Genomic DNA, 21,249 nt, shown 5'->3' on the forward strand with positions numbered 1-21,249 from the left:
AAACCTTTCGTATCTTGAAAACTTTTCGTATGTAGAGCAGTAAAATTTTTTGTGTCAGCTTTCGTATCTCGAGTTTTTCATAAGTTGAGCCTTTCGTATCTCGAGGTACCACTTGTACTGTTAAGTTACTGTATGTTTTGTATATATTGATATTTGATATACAGTTAATTTAGGATATATCTGCATATCAGTGGCCATTATTGGATACCATCTTGTATTTCATTATTTGATGATTAAAAGGAAATTTGACTGTTTCCATTGTATATTCTTTGACCCATAAAACCTAGGTGTAGACATCTTATCTATCATCGTAGAGTGAATCCTAAGGAAGTTAATTACACTTTTTTTATGTATTGGTGGCCATCTTGGATTTCACAGTTTTGTAGTACTTGCATTTTGGTAGACTTTTAGTATGTCATTCTACACATCACATGAATCCAGAAACAGTTGAAAAACCTTCTCTAGCAATTTTTTTAGGGTTAAACCATATTTGTACTCGACTACATCTCTTTGGACCTCTCAGGGATGGACTCCAAGGAAAGCAGTACAGCAACGAGGAAGTTATCTAAGAATTTGATGAAGCAAGACGTTGGCTGAGACAAGGACCCGTAGGATGGAACCATAAAGGCATACAGGCTCTCACGTTTAGGGTGAGATTATATTGGGGAACAATATGGTACATTTAAACCCAGAATAAAACAACCTATGCTTTGAGGGGGGGAAAAAAATTTGCATCACTAATTGAACGCCCTTTGAATGTTATTGCTATGTGTCATCATATTGAAGTCGAAGTCAGAGTGATAAAACTCCAAATCAGATTAAACTACAACCCAAGACCGGATGTTGTGCTAAAGCCGACAAGTTAGTACCTATAAACCAGAGATATGCCTCATGACAGAAATTTCTGCAATGGTATCATATATGTTACAGATTACAGCTAATGGGATAAAAAAAAAAAAGTTTCATTAAATAAACAAAATTTATTACCAGAAAAACCTCAGTAATAACCTACAACACTGCAACCTCTCATTAAATGACTAGAATTTATGAGATGCCAATAAAACCATAAATTGACTAAATACACTTGATAAATATTACACTCGCAGAAACAAAATACAGTAATAAAACAGTCATTCATCTCTCATTGGTTAAAAATGATAATAATACAATTCCAGTACAAAAATACATTTGATGGCCTGACCTACCAAGCTGTTTCTAGACAGCAGCCATTCTGATGCCATTATTCAATGGCCTAACTGCAATGCCTGCCAATATGAATGATGAATACGGTTGATTTGTAAAGTTACATAAAATTCCCTTTGTGAAATATAAAACTATAATGAATCTGAATAATAAGAATAAGATCATGTGTCTCTTTAGATATATAGAGATATGTAAATTGTTTCATGTTTTCCTTATTTTACAAGTGCCTTAATCAGCAGCACTAATAGCAACTCCATCCTGGACTGAAGAAAAACCCACAAACATGAGCACAGATTACTATATATGTGGAGAGCAACCTGGAGGAGCAGGAAGGTACCACCTAATTTACCAATAAAATGGAAACCAGTGACCAACAATGCTAAATAAGCAAATTTATTGAAATGGGGCAGCATATCAGTGAAATTCTGTTGAGGTCAGATGTAAGACAAAGTGGAGCTTCAGATTACCACAATTTCATACAGAATACAGTGTATGTAAATAGCAAATAACATTTGTCTGAAACACAGATATCCATAGGTCCTCCAATTTTTTTAAGGCCCAGACATTTCCCACACAAAATTGTGCTGAGCAATGAAAATGTATGAAAGGTAGTACACTACATAGACATGAGGATTCCGAGGAAAGAAAGTAGTTTTAGACACGTTAACTTTGATGTTCTTGAGGTTAGTTGGTAGGGTTATCACAGGAGATGCAGGAAACGAAGGCAAGTGCTTTTACCTGCCTCAGGTAGTGGGGAGGATAAGCTGTTCCTGAACTATGCTGTAGGTGTGACAGTTACATCAATGATACATTTAAGGGTCTCATCATGCTGCCTGTAATTCTGGTGCAAGAATTGCAGGGAAGTAAGCTTGATAATGGCATCACTGCGAAGAATCTGAGCTACACTTCCTTTGTTGTACCAGAGGTTCATCAAAGTCCTGATCACCTTGTTTAAATATCTGTTATTAACATGGAACTGGGACACTCATTCGAAGTAGTGAGAACCTTCCTGACAAAATTGTTGATTCTGGACTTTGTGTATTTCACAGGATATTCAAGCACCATAGGTTGTATGGCTTGTGGTTTCATGTTGCAATTACTGTTCTAGGTTTAAGGTCTCCATGAATTTTTGGGGAGTGGGTGGCACTTCTTACAGGATTACTACTGTTGAAAGTGTACACAACTGAAAGTACTTAGCTGATCTTTCTACCAAAGTTAATTGATCTTGCAAGTGAAGGCTAGATTTCAAAGGAAACTGATACACAAAAAACCATGATGGGATTCTGCAAAGAAATTTCAACACAGCTCATATACACACAGCAAATGGGGTTACAGATGACTTATAACCACAAAGGTCAATATCAACTAAGAAACTGAGTGAATTTATTTTATTAAAATCTTTTGCTGGCTAAAATGAAAGAAATAAAAATTAATCAAAGTAAACTTATCAGTGCTTTTAATATACAGGTCTTGCTGTTCATGGATGGAATTTTAATTAAAATAGTTGCCAAATATTTCAAAAGGTAAATAAAATGCTACTTTTGAAAAAAAGCAAACGGGTTCTGAACACGTCCTTCGTATGATAAACAGATGCTCTGTGTTCAGTTGAGGATTAACATCCCTTATTCCAAATATAGTTGTCCAAACTATGTACTGTACTACTTGATGCTTTATGAGCTATGGCCAGGAATGCTTTCCACTTTATGCTGTAGGTCCATTGTACAAAGTATACTTGTTCACAGCAAATGGCAAAAAGACAGTACGGTAAATCAGAGAAGACTTTTGTAGTGAGACCGAAAAAAATACCATAATCCACCGTAAAAAGAAAAGGCAAGAGAAGGTCTCCTTTCATTTATAAATACCCTCAATACATATTTCAACAAATCTCCACAAAATTGTTTCTTTTAAAAATCCTTTTACGATATAGAGAACAGATTTTGCCTTAAAAAATGGCAAACAATTATAGCACTTCACTAATCACCACCTATTGTCAACAAATAACACACCAGAAAAAAGATGATTTGTTGTAAAATGTTTACAAAATGCAGTTGAAATTGTCACATAAAACTTTCAACGCTTCACAACCCAGTGTACCTCTTCTGAAAACAATACATGAACTGCTTGCAAAGTAATTATTATAGAATTATGTAACGGAGACATACTGTCATAATTCACAAATACTATATAAGAACTGAGAATAACCCAAGTTGAAAACCTGGCATCAAACATTCTCACATTTGACAAAAGTCAGAGTATTAACAAATATCAAAACAAAACACTTACATGTAATTTTAAACCCCTACCAAACAACTTTCCTATCATCAAGCATTTACATATTTCTTACTTTAATTAAATCCACATAACCTTGAAAATTGAGCAACCTATAACATTCTGATAATGGGTATCATTAGGCACACTATGATTAAACTTCACCATTGTGGAGTTTTGAAATTAAATAGAAATTGAATTAAAATTTCTATGAGACTGCAATGGAACAGTGTTGAAGCTGAACAGCATTTCAAGATATTATGAGAATTACATAACATTGTAGTACTATAATGTTTCTCTAGCAATTTCTTCATTATTTTCCATCTTGTCCATCTTCAATCTAATCTTGACAAGCATTTTCTCTCTCTCTTGCACATAGACTTCACCTACTCCTTCCAGGTGTGTATATTTTTTCAATACTACCTTGTACCCCTTCCAGATCTGCACTATATCCTTATGAACTTAAATATTTTTTTAAACTTAAGTTCACCATCTCAAGTTTTTCTTTTAATGGCCATAAAAAATAAACAACATTCAATAGTATTCTCCAGTGCTAAATCACCAAAATACCAACAGTACATACTATTATGAAATACTGACAATCACCACTAACCCAGAAACCAAGAGGGTCAGTTACAAAATAAAACGTACCTGTCAATAAAATAAAGTTTTGCATACACAGTAGTGTCAAAATCTTTCTTGAAGAGGGTTTATATATACAGTAGTATTATCAAAACACCACCAGAAAAAGTTTTGCAAATACTGTTAAATCTTTAGAGAAAATGTAACTTTGTATAAACATTTCAAGTGGGATCTGAATTATGCCTACTTGTTCTAACATTTATTTTGATTATACTGTCAATAATGTAAACCATCTATAAACTGATTTACAAAGTAAGGTAACAAAGGGAATATTGACAGGTCATAGTGATAATAAAAAAAAGCATATCTACTTTGACCAAGATGAAAGCTCGTACAGCACACACACAATTACTTAAGCTCTAATTAAGTCATCTGTCCACGAAAAGTGTGTACTTCATTAAGTTGACAAAACATACAAACAAAGCAGATGTCCCTGAATAAACTACATTATGAGTGTCTCTTGTTTGAACAACAGATGAACTGTTGCATCTTTTCTAGTTATTCTTGCCTTGGGTGGAACGAAATTTATTTTTCTACTTATGAATCTCTGCATAAGTTTACTGCAACCTCTTGGATCCCCAATAAGTACAATGAGAGCCTTCCAACATTGAGTTTCTGCTATTTAAGTCCAGATGGTAGATTTTTTAGCAGGCAAGCATTCTAATCTCGCCAATGTATTTACGTATACCAAAGCAAGAAAGCTTAAGAAGAAAAATAACCAAAAAGTATATGCCCAAATCACTTTTGCTGTCTTTGAAAAGTATAACAGCGTCAATGAGAGCTTTTTGATTACTATAGAAGCTTACAATGTTTTGACCACATACACACCCATCACTCAGTTTGAATATGCAGTATTCTAAAAATTCTCCAGATATTTGCATAAAAGCCACACAGAACACATAAATAAAACACAAGAAAAGCTTCACCATAAACCAAAAACTTACTACAATTCCTATTATTATTACTTCATTAATCAACATATTACTAACAGGAATTATTGTTTAGTACACATTACCATAACCATATACATTACAAAACACAATAAAAACAAACAATGTGGTATAGTTCCCATGCCACTGGTACATTCCTTGGTCATCAAAAGATTCTTTTTATTAAAGACCTGAATTGTCATTGTTGACTCGGTCTTTTTTGATGAAAAGGCTGCTTCACATGGCCATTCATTTAATATAAATGTATTACAAAAAACTGAAATGACTTATCTAACATAAAAAGCAATCTTATGTATTATGCATTTCCTAAACAAGACTACTTTTCCATTAACAAGCAACTTTTGTTCCACTGCTAACATTTAACAATAGTATATCACAGTAGCCTAATGCTGTGGCCACTAAGAGGCCTATCTTGATTTTTTGACAATCATTATATTTGCTTTTATAACAGGGATTATAAAATAAAGAAATCTTGGCAAAATCAACATATTCGATAATTTACCAAAACTCTTTAAAAGTCTTTCTGCTGAGAATATTCTCAAGTCAAGCCTTTCAAAGTGTCACCTCCACAGTTACACCCCATTATCCTATCGTAAGGCTGGTCGTGAAAAGTTTTCTCTACAATCTTCAGTCTTGAGCAATTGTCTGAATTCCTATCTCGCTTAAGTCTCTATCATCCCCTTTTTCTGTAATGATTTACATATACTTTCTTACTAGCCTTTGATCTCCTGCTTCCATATTGATTACTATTCTGAGTAGCCTTTCCTCATCCCTCCTTATCATATATCCAAACCATCAAGATCTTTCATGAATATGCATCCAAAGTTCTAAATTTGATTAATCACACAAATGAACAGTGGACAGAAATTCCTATGGCTACCAAGGTATTGTTTTTGAACAAGAAATTGTTATTCGACAAAAATGTTAGTAAGCTCGCTATGAAGGGCATTACTTGACAAGTAAATGGAAAAGAATAATGCAGCTGGAGTCTATGCAAAGACTCTTAAGTACTAACTACAATGTTCCACGTAAAGCATAGTATTGTAACTGGTATTCCCCCTAAATATCCTTTCACCTTATCTAATTTTTGCTTATTTTCCTCAAATGTTTGTGGAATTCTTTCCCACTCTCATATGAAGTTGAGTGTTTCCTCAGGCTGATTTCAATAGGGGCTGATTCTAAAATGAAATGTAGCTTTTCAGTGTTCAAGCTCATAAGAGGTTTAATGTGATTAAATGAACACCACATTGCATTTTTAATTATTTGTTTATAAGGATACAAATTGCATATTATGACATGAAATCTTGTACTTTATTCAATCACCTTAAAAAAAGACACTAAATGTATTAAATTCATCATTCTTTGAGTGAAGATATCAATATGGTTGACTGCATCATTCGGAAAAAGGGTGAAAAGCTTGATCGAGTTCCTGATCCTGAATGAGAAATATCACAAACTTGGTACAGAAAAACAAGCCCTAATAAAACAAGAGATCAAAGATTTGGTCATTGCTTTTCAGATATCTGATATGTGGCCCCCCCAAACATCCCCCCCAAAAAAATATCAATTCTGGGAAAACAATTCTGTTTCCCATGACTACCAAATGCAAAAAAAAGAAAGAAAAAAAATTGTTGGTCTACTCTTGCCTACAATGAAATTTCCTTGTAAAAATGTTGAATTATAGCCGATATTTGTCTTTGAGAATTGGTAACATACCAAGTAGGGAATTATATAACACTTCAGGAAGGCATCCTTCATCTTATGTTAAGATGCAGATCCTGTCATGTATTGCTGATCTACCATTGGTTGCATTCTGAATTATTAAAACTTTTGAATACAGTAAAGAAAATTAACCGACTTAAAAGAACTCTTCAAGAAGCTTTTCATAAATTATATAGATGATATACAATTACAACTAAAACTCTGTTACCAAACAATGAAATTAAGTGCAATGGTAACTTTTTAAATATAAAAAGATGAAATTCAGCAAGCACAAAACACTCCAATAACAATAGAATAGAGAAATGACTTCATAGTAAGAAAGAAGCCCAAGTCTCCCAATGTTTGAGTAATGACCCTAAATTCTACATGAAAATCAAACATTAATGAGTTATGGCAAAAGTGCAATTTCCCCAGAATTACATGAGTAAACAAAATATCCTATATAAACTTCATAGGAACCAAAACTTGGACTTGTCAATATACAAAAGAAAAACCTAAGAGGGTTAGCCTATAACTTGAGAAATTATCGTGAAGATATATTACTGTAGTATAAGCAATACAGTGTTCCTCCTGTATTTGTGGGGGATGTGTTAACAGACTCCACCCAGAATAGCTAGAACCTGCGAATAGTTGACTGCCTATTATGTTACTTGAAACTCAAGAAAAATACACTAAAAATGTTTATACCTGTTTTTTTTTTAATAGTTTTATATAAAAAAAAATGCATTTTATGATGAAGATGATAAAAAAAAAAAAAAAAAAAAAAAAAAAAAAAAAAAAAAAAAAGGAATCTGTGGATTTCTCATAGAAAAATACTGCGAATACCTGAATTTCCAGCGAATAATGGGTAGATATAGTTCATAGAGAAATCCACGAATGTTGAGAATGCAAATACGGGGGATCCACTGTACAATATAGCTATGATTTCTGTGAGACAATGAGAAAGGTCTTGGGACTATGTATGGTGGTATAGATAAAATATTCCAAATTGGCTTTCAGGCAAAACCTGGTCCAAAGGTCTGTCCACATTTCATGGCAGATTTGATGGCTTCACTCCTTGTTGCATACAGATTATCACAGACTGTCACTGTGCAGAATTGGTCTATGAGTGAAACTAGAGAGCACTGGTATATTTGGAGCCAAGAGCCAAGCACGGGGGTCAATGTAACTATTTGTTGCCATGGTGAAAAATTAACAGCAAGCACAGTTAAGATTAAGGTCTTTTAACAAAATTATCAAATAAAAGAGTTTTGGAATGATACCTAATTTACACGATCATTCCTTCAATAATATATTTTGATACCTTTAATATAAAATATCAAGCAGCTAAAAAAATTGATCTAAAACCTCTGTAAAATAAGGGGAAAATTCTGTTCAAAAGGAGAGTCATCATCACTATCGCACTAAAGAAAACAAATACGCTAAATATGTAAAAAAAACATTCACACTCAAATCAGAGGACTGACATGACAACATGACAAACTTGAAACGATATCAGCAGATATAAATGACAGATGTCAAATAAATGAACATACTTGAGTAAAAAGTTCCTATGGAATAGCAAAAAAAATATATATATGAGCAAAACTAGAAAGGTTAAATAATTTGCACAATATACATGGCATAAAACATTTCATGATCACTCAAAATAACACTGGTGCTTAAATGTTAACATAATTAGGTATGCATACCTCCCTATTTCTCTGCTATGGTACACAAACCATATTCAGTTTCATGGCAAAACACAGCTAGCTGTCTAATCGTTGTAAGTTTGATGATACTATACATAACTGGTCAAAGACAGGTCTCTTGAAACTTTCTAAAATAACATTAAAGAATTTTGCTGTCTTCTATTACACTCTCCAGGATTCATTTTACACGCTGAGAAAAACTGGGACATGGAGGAAAGAACTGGTTTATCTTGGGTTGATAAGGGAAGCAAAGCTAAAATGTACATCAACAAGTGGGCAAAGAGTATTATGAAAAGAAACTGATGTGTTCAAAGTCAAATAATGTACAATACACTACTAATGCATTTGATACTCTTTCCAACGACTGAGCATTCACCTTCTAGATGTAATTAACTGTAATTGGAAAAAAATATAAAAATTGCAAATTTCCTGCATCTTTTTTAGACCAGATGCCTAAGAAGGGATAGCTTGGAAGTTCTACATTAAGCTCTTCCAAAATAAGCATCACTTAGTTTTGAGTTTCCCTATCAAAACTTGCTCCAGTGCAGATATTTTGCTTTCTCTTTCCTGGCTTACTATGATTGAAAAAAAAAGCCTGCTTTATTTTCTGATAGCTACCACGAGCACTATCTGGCAATGTACTAACAAATCCACTTCCACCATCCCCATCCCAGTTGTCAAAACTGTTCTAGGAATGATTTCTACCAGAAACAATCTACATATAAATTTCATTCAGTTCCAGCTGCAGTGATGATAACTTATCAGTAATCATGATTTGAAGAGTATCAAATATCAGAACATATTATCACAGTATAGCAATTTAAAATATGCAATTCAGTTAAAATACCAAAATGAGTGAAACACTTCAGCAAACTAAAAGTGTGAATAAATCTAAAAGTATGGAGAGCAATATGATAAAACACATGGCTGTCACAACAGTATATCATCACTTAAAATTACACCAAATAGGTAAAAAATTAGATAGCTAGAAAAATTACATAACACAAAGTACAGTACGTATTAATAAGATTACGGAACACAGTAATGCTGAAAAACTTTTATTCTGCTCACAAAAATTAGGATTCATAGCTGACTTATGCCTTCCAAAATTTTTCAAAATTCCACGTTCCCAGTAACTTTTACATTTAACGTGCAGTAAACATGAAGCATATACATATTACTTTGTAAACTAATCATGATAATCATTTTTAACATCCCAGTAACTTTAATGAAAAAAATACTGAATCAGCAAAACATGGTTCATAAATGAAGGGAAAAAAATAATGTTCAGAAATATGGTGCAGACAGTCCTTGAACTCTAAACGACTAGTCCAGTTTCCAGTTATCAGACCAAATTAGAAAAGGAATTATGTATTATGGTGAAAATCCATATAAAATAAGTAGTATTACCTCTTACTTATGTAGATTGCATTCAAAATTGATTGAGTATATCTTTAATACCTTAAGTACATATGTAAGTTATTTGTAATTTGTTTATTTGTGCATTCCACTTGGAAAATAAAATGTTAATTTTTTTCTTATTTCTCGAAATTTGTAACTTGTATGTGTAGACAGATAAATGTTTGTATTGTTGCTTATAAGTCAAAGCAAGTCTGCGCTTCCTCATTTTTATTGCCATCAATTCTATGATAAATTCAATGAATTCTGCATTACATTTCATAAACATTGATAAAAAATAGTACTAAGATAAAAATCAATAAATTCTGCATTACATTTTATAAACAATGTACTTACACAACCTATAATTTCTGCTTACATACAAAGATTCGCCTCGCTCAGTGTTAAATGTAAAGCTTGATTTTTAACACATTGAATAAAAAAACTTAGTTTCACATTGCACTAAATACTGACAGAACTTGCCCATTATTATGTTATTAAAAATTTACATTCTGTTAGTTTGATTTGATACTAACAGCTTTTCATCTCTTTACCAAATATATTTCACAACTGGATATTCATACAGTATAAAGAGGTAGTTCTGAATATATCACCAATTTTGTTTTTACCCAAGAGTGACACATTCCAGAAACCTTACAATATCATCTGAGTATTCAGTTGTAAAATACTGTGCACTAATATCAAAGCTACTAAGGTTCCACTGCTCATTGAACATGTCCTCTAACATGTTTCTTCTCCTACCACCTCTTGCTTCCTAAAATCACAGCCCTATCAGGCTCTTCCTGCAAATATTTTGGTCCAGGCACATATTTTGCATTTACATAATAGTATATCATACTTAACAGAATTGGAGTAGGGAAAAACAGGTCTTCCAACTTTTTCTATCTGTCTCATTACAGTGCACAGTGCTCTTCAGAATCTGACTGTCAATCATTCTTCAAAAAGCTCGATCTTATGGAATATTGTCCTCATTTTATGGGTATAATTTGACTAAAAGAAACTTACCTTATCCAGGACCTATTTATTTGTCACTCTGTTATTAGAGCAATACAAAGACCATTATCATGCAATGGCAACAAAAACTATTTTCATGAGCTAGTGTGTATAGAAGGCCCATCCCACCACACTACTACTACTAAGCAATTGGCCACACAAGCATCTTAAACACTGACCTTTACGTTTTTATTGAATGCATTCTGCTGAACAAAACTCCCTTCCATCAGGAACTTACAAAAATCCTGCCTTACCAGTTTGTGTCAATATTTCTCCAACCATTATAAGGTTTGAAGAGACAGTACAACTAAGACAATAAAATTATGTTATTTTTCTCATCAACTCATACTCCATGTAAGATTCCTTCGACTGATTTACTACTTTCAGTATAACAACAACTCTTGTGCCATTAATGCAAAGATATTGATAAATCAATGAAAAGCTTAGAATACAGAAAACCAAATACGTACTACTGGCACGAAAGCATATAAATTGGCAAAAGTTAGTTTGAAATAATATACTGCAAATTTTGGTCAATATTCAATGCAATAAAAAAAAAAATAATGTGAGCACAACATTTAAAACTGTCATAAATCCAGACCATGATTATCTGGTTAACTGAGGATATACCTAAGGTACTTTCCTTTAACAACTGAATACATATCATACAAACTGAAGACTCTTAGATTCTCTGTTCAATGAAAATGACTATGTCGACCTTTCACTCACAAACAGAAACCTTTGTGGCTAAAACTTTAATAGTAGACGTAATGTACTGAGAAGCAATTACTCCATTAAAATACAGATTAACAAGCCAGTAGATTTGCTTGTTTGTTTACCATCTATACACTAAAGTAGTTTTAACTTGCATATCAAGTTACATTACACTTCATAGTCCTATGTGCCTGAATCAATACAAGCAGCTTGTTTCAAATACTTCATGTAACAACAATTTTTTCTTCATCAGCTACTAAATCTACAGTGTTTCTTGCTGGAATGTGAGATGAAAAAAAAATGTCACCAAAAGCATGATTTCTTATGTTAGGAATACATAAATCCTTAAAAAAGTAAGATCGACTTATCACATAACATACACCTCAAGCATCAAACTGTGCAAAAAATCACACGAACAACCATCCATATTTGTACTATGAAAAATTAAGACTTGTACAATAAGCCAATAAAAATATAGTAGTATAGCCTGTATATATAAAACTGTAAATACAAAATTATTTACAATAGCCTACTATACCCTCACGCCAGCAAACCCATCTCGTCTTCGTCGTCTCCTGCACCATCTGCGGCGCAAATTCTCCAGCTGTTGAAGTAATCAAGATTAAAGGTGAAAAAGACTTTGATTTCAGTAATCTTTATACTACAATGCACCATCTACTTAGATGAATATTTGCCTTATATACATTCAGTGAGTCAGAATTACAAATATACCATAAAAATAAGATTCCTATTGATAAAATTGGCAGTTAAAATATCAGAATTCAAAGGGGGATAACATACGCTGCTTACCTCAGCACTGAAAAAGTTGATGACAGTTAAAAAGATAAGGGATGCGAGACAAGCGTAGATAAGAGCCCGTATGAAGTTTCTCCATCTCCGCCATGACTGCAATTCTTTCACGTACAAAAATCGATTACGATAGTTCATTGGCAACTCAAATGTTGAAGGCACAGGGAACAGAGACTCATAAGTATCCTGGACAAGGGCATGAATTAATTCGTTGTCCTTGCTCTTGGGATCCAGATTGCTATTCAAGCAAACAAATTTTCTGGAAAATAAAACAGGTTTGTGTACATCCACAATACATCACTTCACAACAAAATATAAAATACACATTACAGTATATGGATTTTCAAAAAATTATTTCTCTACAGAATAAAAGATCATGAAATCTTACTTTGGATGCTTGCGAACTTCATCCAACATGTGAACGACAACCGAAACATTTGAGGTTATCATCTTGAACTGGACAGAATCATCAGACAGCTGTGAGTACCTGTATTTGCTGACCTTTTCTAATTTGTTTAGGAGATTCCTCAAAGGTTCACACAAAAGTATAAGCTCTAAACTCACAGTAGGCTGTCAAAAAGAGAAATAATATTAGTTTGTAAACAATATCATACCTTGATTGATAAAAGCTAACTAAGTAAAGTCACAAACATACTGGACAAACAATAACAATTCTCAGCTCCCAAAAGACTGCAGGAAGCAGGAAAGTGTAAAGTACAAAAAATTTCAGGAATCATATTTGAGGATGAAAACCTACATGACACATTCTGAATGCCTTTTCCTCAAAATAGATAATACATACCTACTCAAAAACAAATTTGTATTTTTCCAAACATACGAACCTATGCTGTCATATATGGAGTACACTGCGCTTACCTAGCTTTGGCTGTTCTCGACTCATCTCTGAAAAACAATATCTTAACGCTACCTGGGTTATGTGGGCTGACCTGACGCCGACCTCTTCTACCATTGTCTGAGACAGCCAGTAGGCAGCTCTACTCAACCTCCTAGAAGGAGTGTGAGATCGAGATTACATGGGGTGGTATGAGGAGGGTAACTTAATCTATGTGAAAGCGTAGGTTCGTGTATTTGGAAAAATAAATGTTAATCTCCAATTTGGTATTTGTTCCAACACAGTATGCTTTCATAAATGGAGCCTCAACCAGGTGGGAGGACAATCTCTCGGTACACGTGCAGGAACGTTACCCTTAATACCCCCAAGGACTCGCAAGGGTGTAAGCTGATGTGATATACTCACTTTTCTTCATAATGTAGCTGATGACCCCTTCCCCTCCAAATGGAGCTCTCTTAAGGCTCTATATCGTCTGATGACTTGTTGGGCTGCTACTAAAGGACCCAAGGAGAAGGTACCTTAGGTCTTGGGTGCTACATCCTTTATATAGAAAAGGGTGAATGTCATCTACTTCTTCCAGATCCCAGACCAGAGGACCTGCCCCACTGAGTGGTTCTTCTTAAACACCACTGACAGACCTAGTCTTTTGATGTTGTGAGCTCTGACTCTTGCTTGGGTAGGGTCTTCCTTACCTTCCATACATTATGCTCTCCCAATTACCTCTCTCAGCCAGAAGATAATATTCCTTGACACCTCTGTCTTCTCTTGACCCGTACTTAAGAGCAATCTATGACCAACTAGTCTGTTGGGGGCTGTACAGTACATTTAAGGTAGGCTCTCAAAGCTTTGACCAGGTATATCAACGCCTACAGGTGACATGAATTTTTCGCAGATTTAGTCCTTGTCTCTGCAATTTGCACTTGGGGTTTCACTTTCTCTTCCATCACCATGGGAAGAAAAGGGAAGCTTGCTAACGCTCGGGTGTGGGGAAAAGAAATATAACAATTTGTCGGAAATTGTATTTTTCCTAACTATACAAACCTGAGGTCCTTTAACAATAGGAAGGTACTTAGAGGCAGCTGAACCGGTCGTAAGCTTCGAACAAGGGGGTTCGGTAGTTAACTACTTGTCCGGCAGTTGGCGGTCAGCTCGACTGCGAGGAGAGGAGTCACTTTGCTTTAGACCCAGGAAAAACAGAGTGAGGGGTGGTATGAGGTGGGACTATGTGTAAAGGACCTCAGGTTTGTATAGTTAGGAAAAATACAATTTCTGACAAATTGTTATTTGTTCCGATAAGTATACAAACCCTCGGTTCTTTAACAATAGGAAGACTCACTTCTTGGTGGGTGGAATCTGAGTCTTATGAACAGACTGGCGTTCGTCCTACCTTGGTTCCCTCCCTGGTCGTAAGAGCAGAGGGAGGGATCCTAGCCTCTGCCCAGCTGATCGGGGTGTGCACCGCAGGATCAGTGGTCAGACTTCTGGACCAAATTTATAAGAGGGAGGCAAGCGTACCTCTTATAAATAGCAAAAGGCAAGAACTAGTTCCTACTTCAAAAGCCAAAATGAAGTCATGAGTTTGTCTCTTGTTGGCTTCCACTCCCCCCCCCCCCACCTGGCGGATAAACACTCCTATCCCTACTGAAAGGGATAGGATGGAGCTCAGTTGTGTAGCTTACCTGCATCGGTCTCCTGTTCAGCGTAGTGATGACCGCGGCCCTCTGCACAGAGGTAGAGGAGAAGAACGAAGGAAGAAGAGAAGCCAGTCACACTCTCTTTCACTTGTCCATTCATGCAGTCACACAAGGATGTGATGCTGTTCTGTCCGCTCCGGTGCTGGGTAGACTACACAACTTGTTGAGCAGCCACCATGGGTCCCAAGGAAAAAGTGTCCAAGGACCTGTGGGTAATATCCCGAAGGTAGAATGAAGTGAAGGTGGTCTGGTTGGCCCAAACCCCTGCCTTCAGAACCTGCGCCAGGGAGAAGTTCTTGTGGAACGCAAGGGTTGGACCAATACCTCTGACTTCGGGGCTCTCGGACGAAGGGTACGGGTGTTGTCACTACCATCCGTGTCGTACGCTCTCCTGATCACCTCACGCAGCCAGAAAGAAAGAGTGTTCTTGGAAACTTCTTTCTTGGTAACCCCGGTGCTAACTAAGAGGCGTCGACACTCAGGCCTGAGGTGCTGAGTTCTCTTCAGATAGTGCCGTAGCGCCCTCACAGGACAAAGCAGCATCTCCTCCGCATCATTACAGTGGTCCCCCTGTATTCGCGGGGGATGCGTACCAGACCCCCCCGTGAATAGTTAGAATCCGCGAATGTTTGGAACCCCTATAAAAACGCTAAAAACAGCCTATTTTGTTAGTTAAAACTTAAGAAAAACCACTAAAAATGTTCATACTTGGTTTTTTTAATAGTTTTATCACAAAAAGTGCATTTTATGATGAAATAGATAAAAAAAACTAGGAATTTGTGGATATTTCTCATAGAAAAATACAGCGAATGCACGAATTTTCTGCGAATAATGCGGGGAAACGTTCTCAAGAGAAATCCGCAAATGCGTGAGTCCGCGAATCCGAAGAACGTGAATACGGGGGGTCCATTGTATCGGTGAAGTCCTTCTAGGGAGGGGATCGTGAAAGATTCGAACCGGTTGTCAGGGACCAAAGGATTCTGAGTCTTTGCTACGAAGTTTGGGACGAAATAGAGCGTCACGGATCCCCATCCCCTGGAATGCTTGACGTCAAAGGAAAGACCATGAAGTTCCCCTACTCTCTTCGCCGATGCCAGGGCCAGCAAGAAGAGGGTCTTGAGGGTCAGATCCCTGTCTGACGACTCTCGGAGTGGCTCGAAGGGTCTGCGAGTCAAACTCCTAAGGACAAGAGTCACATCCCACCCCGGGGGCCTGAGTTCCCTGGGTGGGCAAGACCTCTCGAAGCTCTTCATCAGGAGGGAGATCTCGAAAGAGGAGGAGATATCCACACCTCCAGTTTAAGGACTAGGGCCAGGGTGGCTCTATATCCTTTAACTGCAGAGACGGAGAGGAGCTTCTCTCGGCGAAGGAACATGAGGAAATCCGCTACCTGCTGAAGAGTGGCTCTGAGAGGAGATAGACCCCGTCCACGACACCAACCACAGAAGACGGATCACTTCCTCTGGTAGACAGCTGCAGAGGACTATCTGAGGTATCCAGCCATCTCTGTTGCTGTGCTGCAAGAAAAGCCTCTCGCTTGCGAGAGATGGTGGATAACAGCCAGCCGTGAAGACACAGGGACTCGACGAACTGGTGGTGCCGTTCTATGTGTGGCTGGCACAGGAGGTTGTGCCAGTGTGGAATCTCTCTCGGTGCTTCGGCGAGCAGAGCCAGCAGGTCCGGGTACCAAACGGCTTGAGGTCTTTTGGGTGCCACCAGGATCATCCGAAGATTCGCGGTGATCAGCGCCCTGCTGATCACTTTGCGAATCAGACAGAATGGGGGAAAGGCATAAACGAAGAGGTTGTCCCACGGGTGTTGAAGAGCGTCCTGTGCAGCTGCCCATGGGTCCGGCACAACCGAGTAACCTGGAGTTTTCTGTTGTTTTCTGGACGCCCCCACAGGTTGAAGAGCCTTTCTGCCACGTCTGGGTGGAGGGACCACTCGGCTCCTATCACCTGATCCCGACGGCTGAGCTTGTCGGCTACCACTTCCTCTTGCTTGGAATGTAGCGGGCTGACAGCTCTACTGAGTGTGCCACGGCCCACTCGTGCACCTGCAACGTCAACTGGTGCAGCGGGAGGGACACTAGGCCTCCCTGCTTGTTGACGTACGCCAGTACTGTGGTGTTGTCGCTCATCAACACCACCGAGTGTCCCACCAGACAATCTCGGAACTCTTGGAGAGCGAGGAACGCTGCCTTGAGCTCCAGGACGTTGATGTGAAGGTGCTTGTCGTGATGGTCCCACACGCCTGCAGTCAGCAACTCCTCCAGGTGTGTGCCCCATCCCTCGGTCGATGCGTCTGAGAACAGCAACATCTCCGGGGGTGGAGTGCGAAGAGGCACTCCTCTTACGAGGTTCCCGTCGTCCAGCCACCAGGCTAGGCCCTGCCTCACCTCCTCCGTGAGGGACACGGGGAAGAAGGGAAGGTCTCTTGCCTGTGACCAACACTCCTTTAGTCTCCACTGAAGAGACCGCAGGTGAAGACGCCCGTGAGGGACTAGCTTCTCGAGAGATGAGCTGAGCTGGTTGCTCCTGTAGAGACAGGAACTGTCCTGCTGCCTCCCTGAACCTGCTGATCCGCGAATCTGCAGGAAAGACTCGCCCTACTACCGTGTCGATCAGCATGCCAAGGTACTTCATCCTCTGCTTGGGCTCGAGGTCTGACTTCTCGTAATTCACTATGATCCACAGATAGCGGCAGAATTCGAGGAGCCGATCTCTGTCCTGCAGCAACTGCGAGCGGGAGCTCGCCAGGACTAATCAACCGTCGAGATACCTCAAAAGACGTATCCCTACCGAGTGTGCCCAAGCCGACACCAGCGTAAACAATCGCGTGAACACCTGTGGGGCGGTTGAGAGACCGAAGCAAAGTGCCCTGAATTGGTACACCGTCCCGTTGAGGATGAAGTGGAGGTACTTCCTGGAGGATTGATGGATGGGTATCTGGAAATACGCGTCCTTCAGATCCACCGAAAGCATGAAGTCGTTCTCCCTGATGGAATCGAGCACTGATCGTGCTGTTTTCATTGTGAACCGAGTCTGGCGAACGAATCGGTTCAAGGGAGAGAGATCTATCACCGGGCGCCAGCCCCCCCAAGGACTTCTCCACCAGGAAAAGTCGACTGTAGAAGCCCGGCGACTGATCCCACATGATCTCCACAGCACGTTTTCTCAGCATGGCTTCTACTTCCTGCCAGCAGCAGGTGAGGGGGAACGCCATCCCTAGCGTTTCCCTCCTCTCTTCGACTTCTTCTTCCCAGATCCTCCTCGAGACATCACATGTCTCGGTGCGAGAGCATTCTCGCCCTCGACACGGAGTACAAAACTCATGAGGGTCAACCTCAACAGAGGACCGAAAGGCCCCACACTTACGGCCCTCCACACCAGGGCACAATCTGCGGCTAAGTACCTTCCTACTGTTAAAGGACCGAGGGGTTGTATACGTATCGGAACAAACGAACATGTGGGGTACTGAACAAGCATTTTCCCCGAACCCGGATAGACCTCACAGATCAAGACATAAATCTTTGTAATTACATAATGAAAAACTTGAGATGGGTCTCCCTTTCTCTTCCATCACTGTGAGAAGAAAGATAAAGCTCACTATTACTTGTGTAGGGGTAAAAAAAAAAAAAAACCACAATCACATCGATACTGAACAAGCCCTTTCCTCGAACCCAGTAAAATGTAACAGAATGACACAAAACCTTTTTAACTATGCTGTGAAAAACTTGGGATGGAATCCCCTCTCACAAAATAACTCTCCATGGGAAACGTTCGCTCCCCCGTTCCTTTGTCCTGCACTCGGGAACACAACAACAGCAATAACCACCACAGAACTGAAGATATCAACACTAAAAATGGTAAACAGGATTATGCAAATGTTAGGAATTGGGAGTTCATACTCCCAACCACACAGAATATAAGGAAATTAACATGAACGCAAATTGAAAGATGAATTGGAAAACGTGCAAACGTGTGTTCTGCTGCAAAGAAAACGGTAGAATAGGTTGGCGTCAGGTCACCCAGAGTGTCTAAGGCAGCATTAGGATTTCATTTTTCGGAGATGAGTCGAGAACAGCCAAAGCTAGGTAAGCACAGAGTATTCCATACAGCACAGGCAGTCCCCGGTTAACAATGGGGGTTTTGTTCCGGGCTAGCACCGATAACTGAAAATCATTGTTAACCAGAACTTCACAATAATTACAGTAATAAATGGTGTTTACGGCACTAATCAGTGCCAAAAAACCTCTCACTGATGCCAATAAACTGCCTACTGAGACTGACAATCATTTACTGGTGCCGAAAATTGCTTACCAGTGCCGAAAATCTGGTTAACAATGTCCTCAGCCAAGTGTCGTAAACCTGGGATGCTGTTAACCAATGTTGCTGATAAGCGGGGACTGTCTGTATATGAAAGCAGAGGTTCATATACTTGCCAGAACAAATCTCAGTCATCTTATGCTACAATATCCCTGAAAGGAGGTACCACCTATATGGTATGCCTTGTGTGAGTGCTGCAGTAAGTAGTAGTGAGAATTCACTGCAGTGTCCCTTCAGCTCCCTGCCGATGTATTTTAAGACTTAATTTTTATCAATTCCCATTGGTCTCTGACCCACTTAACTTTCCACCTTCTAACTACAATTTTCAGTATGCATCTAAAACAAATCCAATGGGCAACCATTACGAGTTTTAACAAATTACTCAGTTTTGTTAAGTACTTTTTAACAAAAATTAAAAAGTGCTGAGGGACAGGTTTAGAGGTGAACATATCCTAGACAGATGAAAAACAGCAGTTCCTCCTAGATATTTCTCTGATTGAATTTTAGTGGGAGATTCCAACCAAATTTCTTTTTGTATGTGTTTAAGTGACATTTTTTAACGCAGCATCTTATCCATCTACAGTTTGCTAATATTATTAACTGAGTATCTTGTCCATCAAAAGTTCATTAAACTTAATGACATTTCTTTCAACAAAGTGCAATAAAAAGCAACAAACTAATCTGCAACCAAAGAAATACTCTAGACAGTTACCATCAAAAGTCAATGGACAGCTTACACAGGATGAAGGCTGAGGAGTGTGCCCGGTTACTGACTGATGAGTAAGTAGTACCCTATCAGTCACCTACCATAAAGCAATAAACCACCTGGATACCAAACCTCCAGCATAATTTCTAGATTATGCAGGGAATGCTACGACATAAAACTAAACAGTTTTTATCTACACAGGAAAAAGTATGTTTTAAATCTGGCATATTTAAATTGATACTCACAATATCAGAGTCACTGTATCTTTCATAAACTGGAGTAGGGACAGGTTTTATATGATGTGTTGCTGAACAGTTCTTAACAAAATAATGGAATGCTTGGACGGTTGAATAATGGAGTGGGAGGTCATAGAGACGAGTCAACAGCGTTCGGATTTCTCTATCAGACAGTGTCCTGAAATACAAATTAAAAATACAATTATTCCTTACAGAAAAATCAGTCCATTATGATGTTATCTAAGTCATAGACAGTAGTGGTAATTAAATATTACCAGGATCATAATGGTAGCATAACACAAGGGCAAAATAAAAATAGCACAGAGGTTTTTCAACATGATTTCTCATCTAAGTATGTTAGCTCCGATACAGACATGCACGATCTTACAGTTAAAACTATATATTTGTAATATTACAATGTTCAGAAAAAATTTCTGTTTTTCTTAAATCTTCCATTAAACATACAATACTTTACTCATGCAAATGGTTCCCCCATTGTGTCAAAATCATGGAACTTAAATATTAACGCCTAGGCTGTGAATGCCAGGATCATGCTCTACCTCCCAACAAGATCACATTGTAAAGTAAAATGATATTGTCATGTTACAATAAAGTTTTATACATACTTACCTGACAGATATATACTTAGCTATAGACTCCGTCGTCTCCGACAGAATTTCAAATTTCGCGGCACACGCTACCGGTAGGTCAGGTGATCTACCGCCCTGCCCTGGGTGGCAGGACTAGGAACCATTCCCGTTTTCTAATCAGAATTCTTCTCTTCCACCTGTCTCCTGCGGGGAGGCTGGGTGGGCCATTAATCGTATATATCTGTCAGGTAAGTATGTATAAAACTTTATTGTAACATGACAATATCATTTTTATACATTCAACTTCCCTGCCAGATATATACTTAGCTGATTAGCACCCATTGGTGGTGGGTAAGAGACAGCTAACTACTGAAATAGACAGGTAAACAACATATGTTGTAGTTATTAATAAACCTTGGTTCCTACCTTA

At 38.1% G+C, this 21,249-nt stretch overlaps 1 protein-coding gene across 1 annotated transcript in view; it reads right to left on the reverse strand.

Annotated features, from left to right (window-relative positions):
* Positions 1–960: 960 nt before the first annotated feature.
* LOC135220496 (N-acetylglucosamine-1-phosphotransferase subunits alpha/beta-like) overlaps positions 961–21,249 on the reverse strand; it is a 185,272-nt gene continuing 164,983 nt past the window's right edge. Inside the window, exons 15-18 of the mRNA XM_064257634.1 lie at positions 20,239–20,407; positions 12,801–12,982; positions 12,413–12,671; positions 961–12,206 (exon numbers count right to left, since the gene is read on the reverse strand). Of these exons, the coding sequence (XP_064113704.1) occupies positions 12,135–12,206; positions 12,413–12,671; positions 12,801–12,982; positions 20,239–20,407 (682 nt within the window). The 3' untranslated portion in view covers positions 961–12,134. The remainder of the gene's footprint in view (positions 12,207–12,412; positions 12,672–12,800; positions 12,983–20,238; positions 20,408–21,249) is intronic.

The sequence above is a fragment of the Macrobrachium nipponense genome, chromosome 2 (genome assembly GCF_015104395.2).
Source record: "Macrobrachium nipponense isolate FS-2020 chromosome 2, ASM1510439v2, whole genome shotgun sequence".
Lineage (NCBI taxonomy): Eukaryota > Metazoa > Arthropoda > Malacostraca > Decapoda > Palaemonidae > Macrobrachium > Macrobrachium nipponense.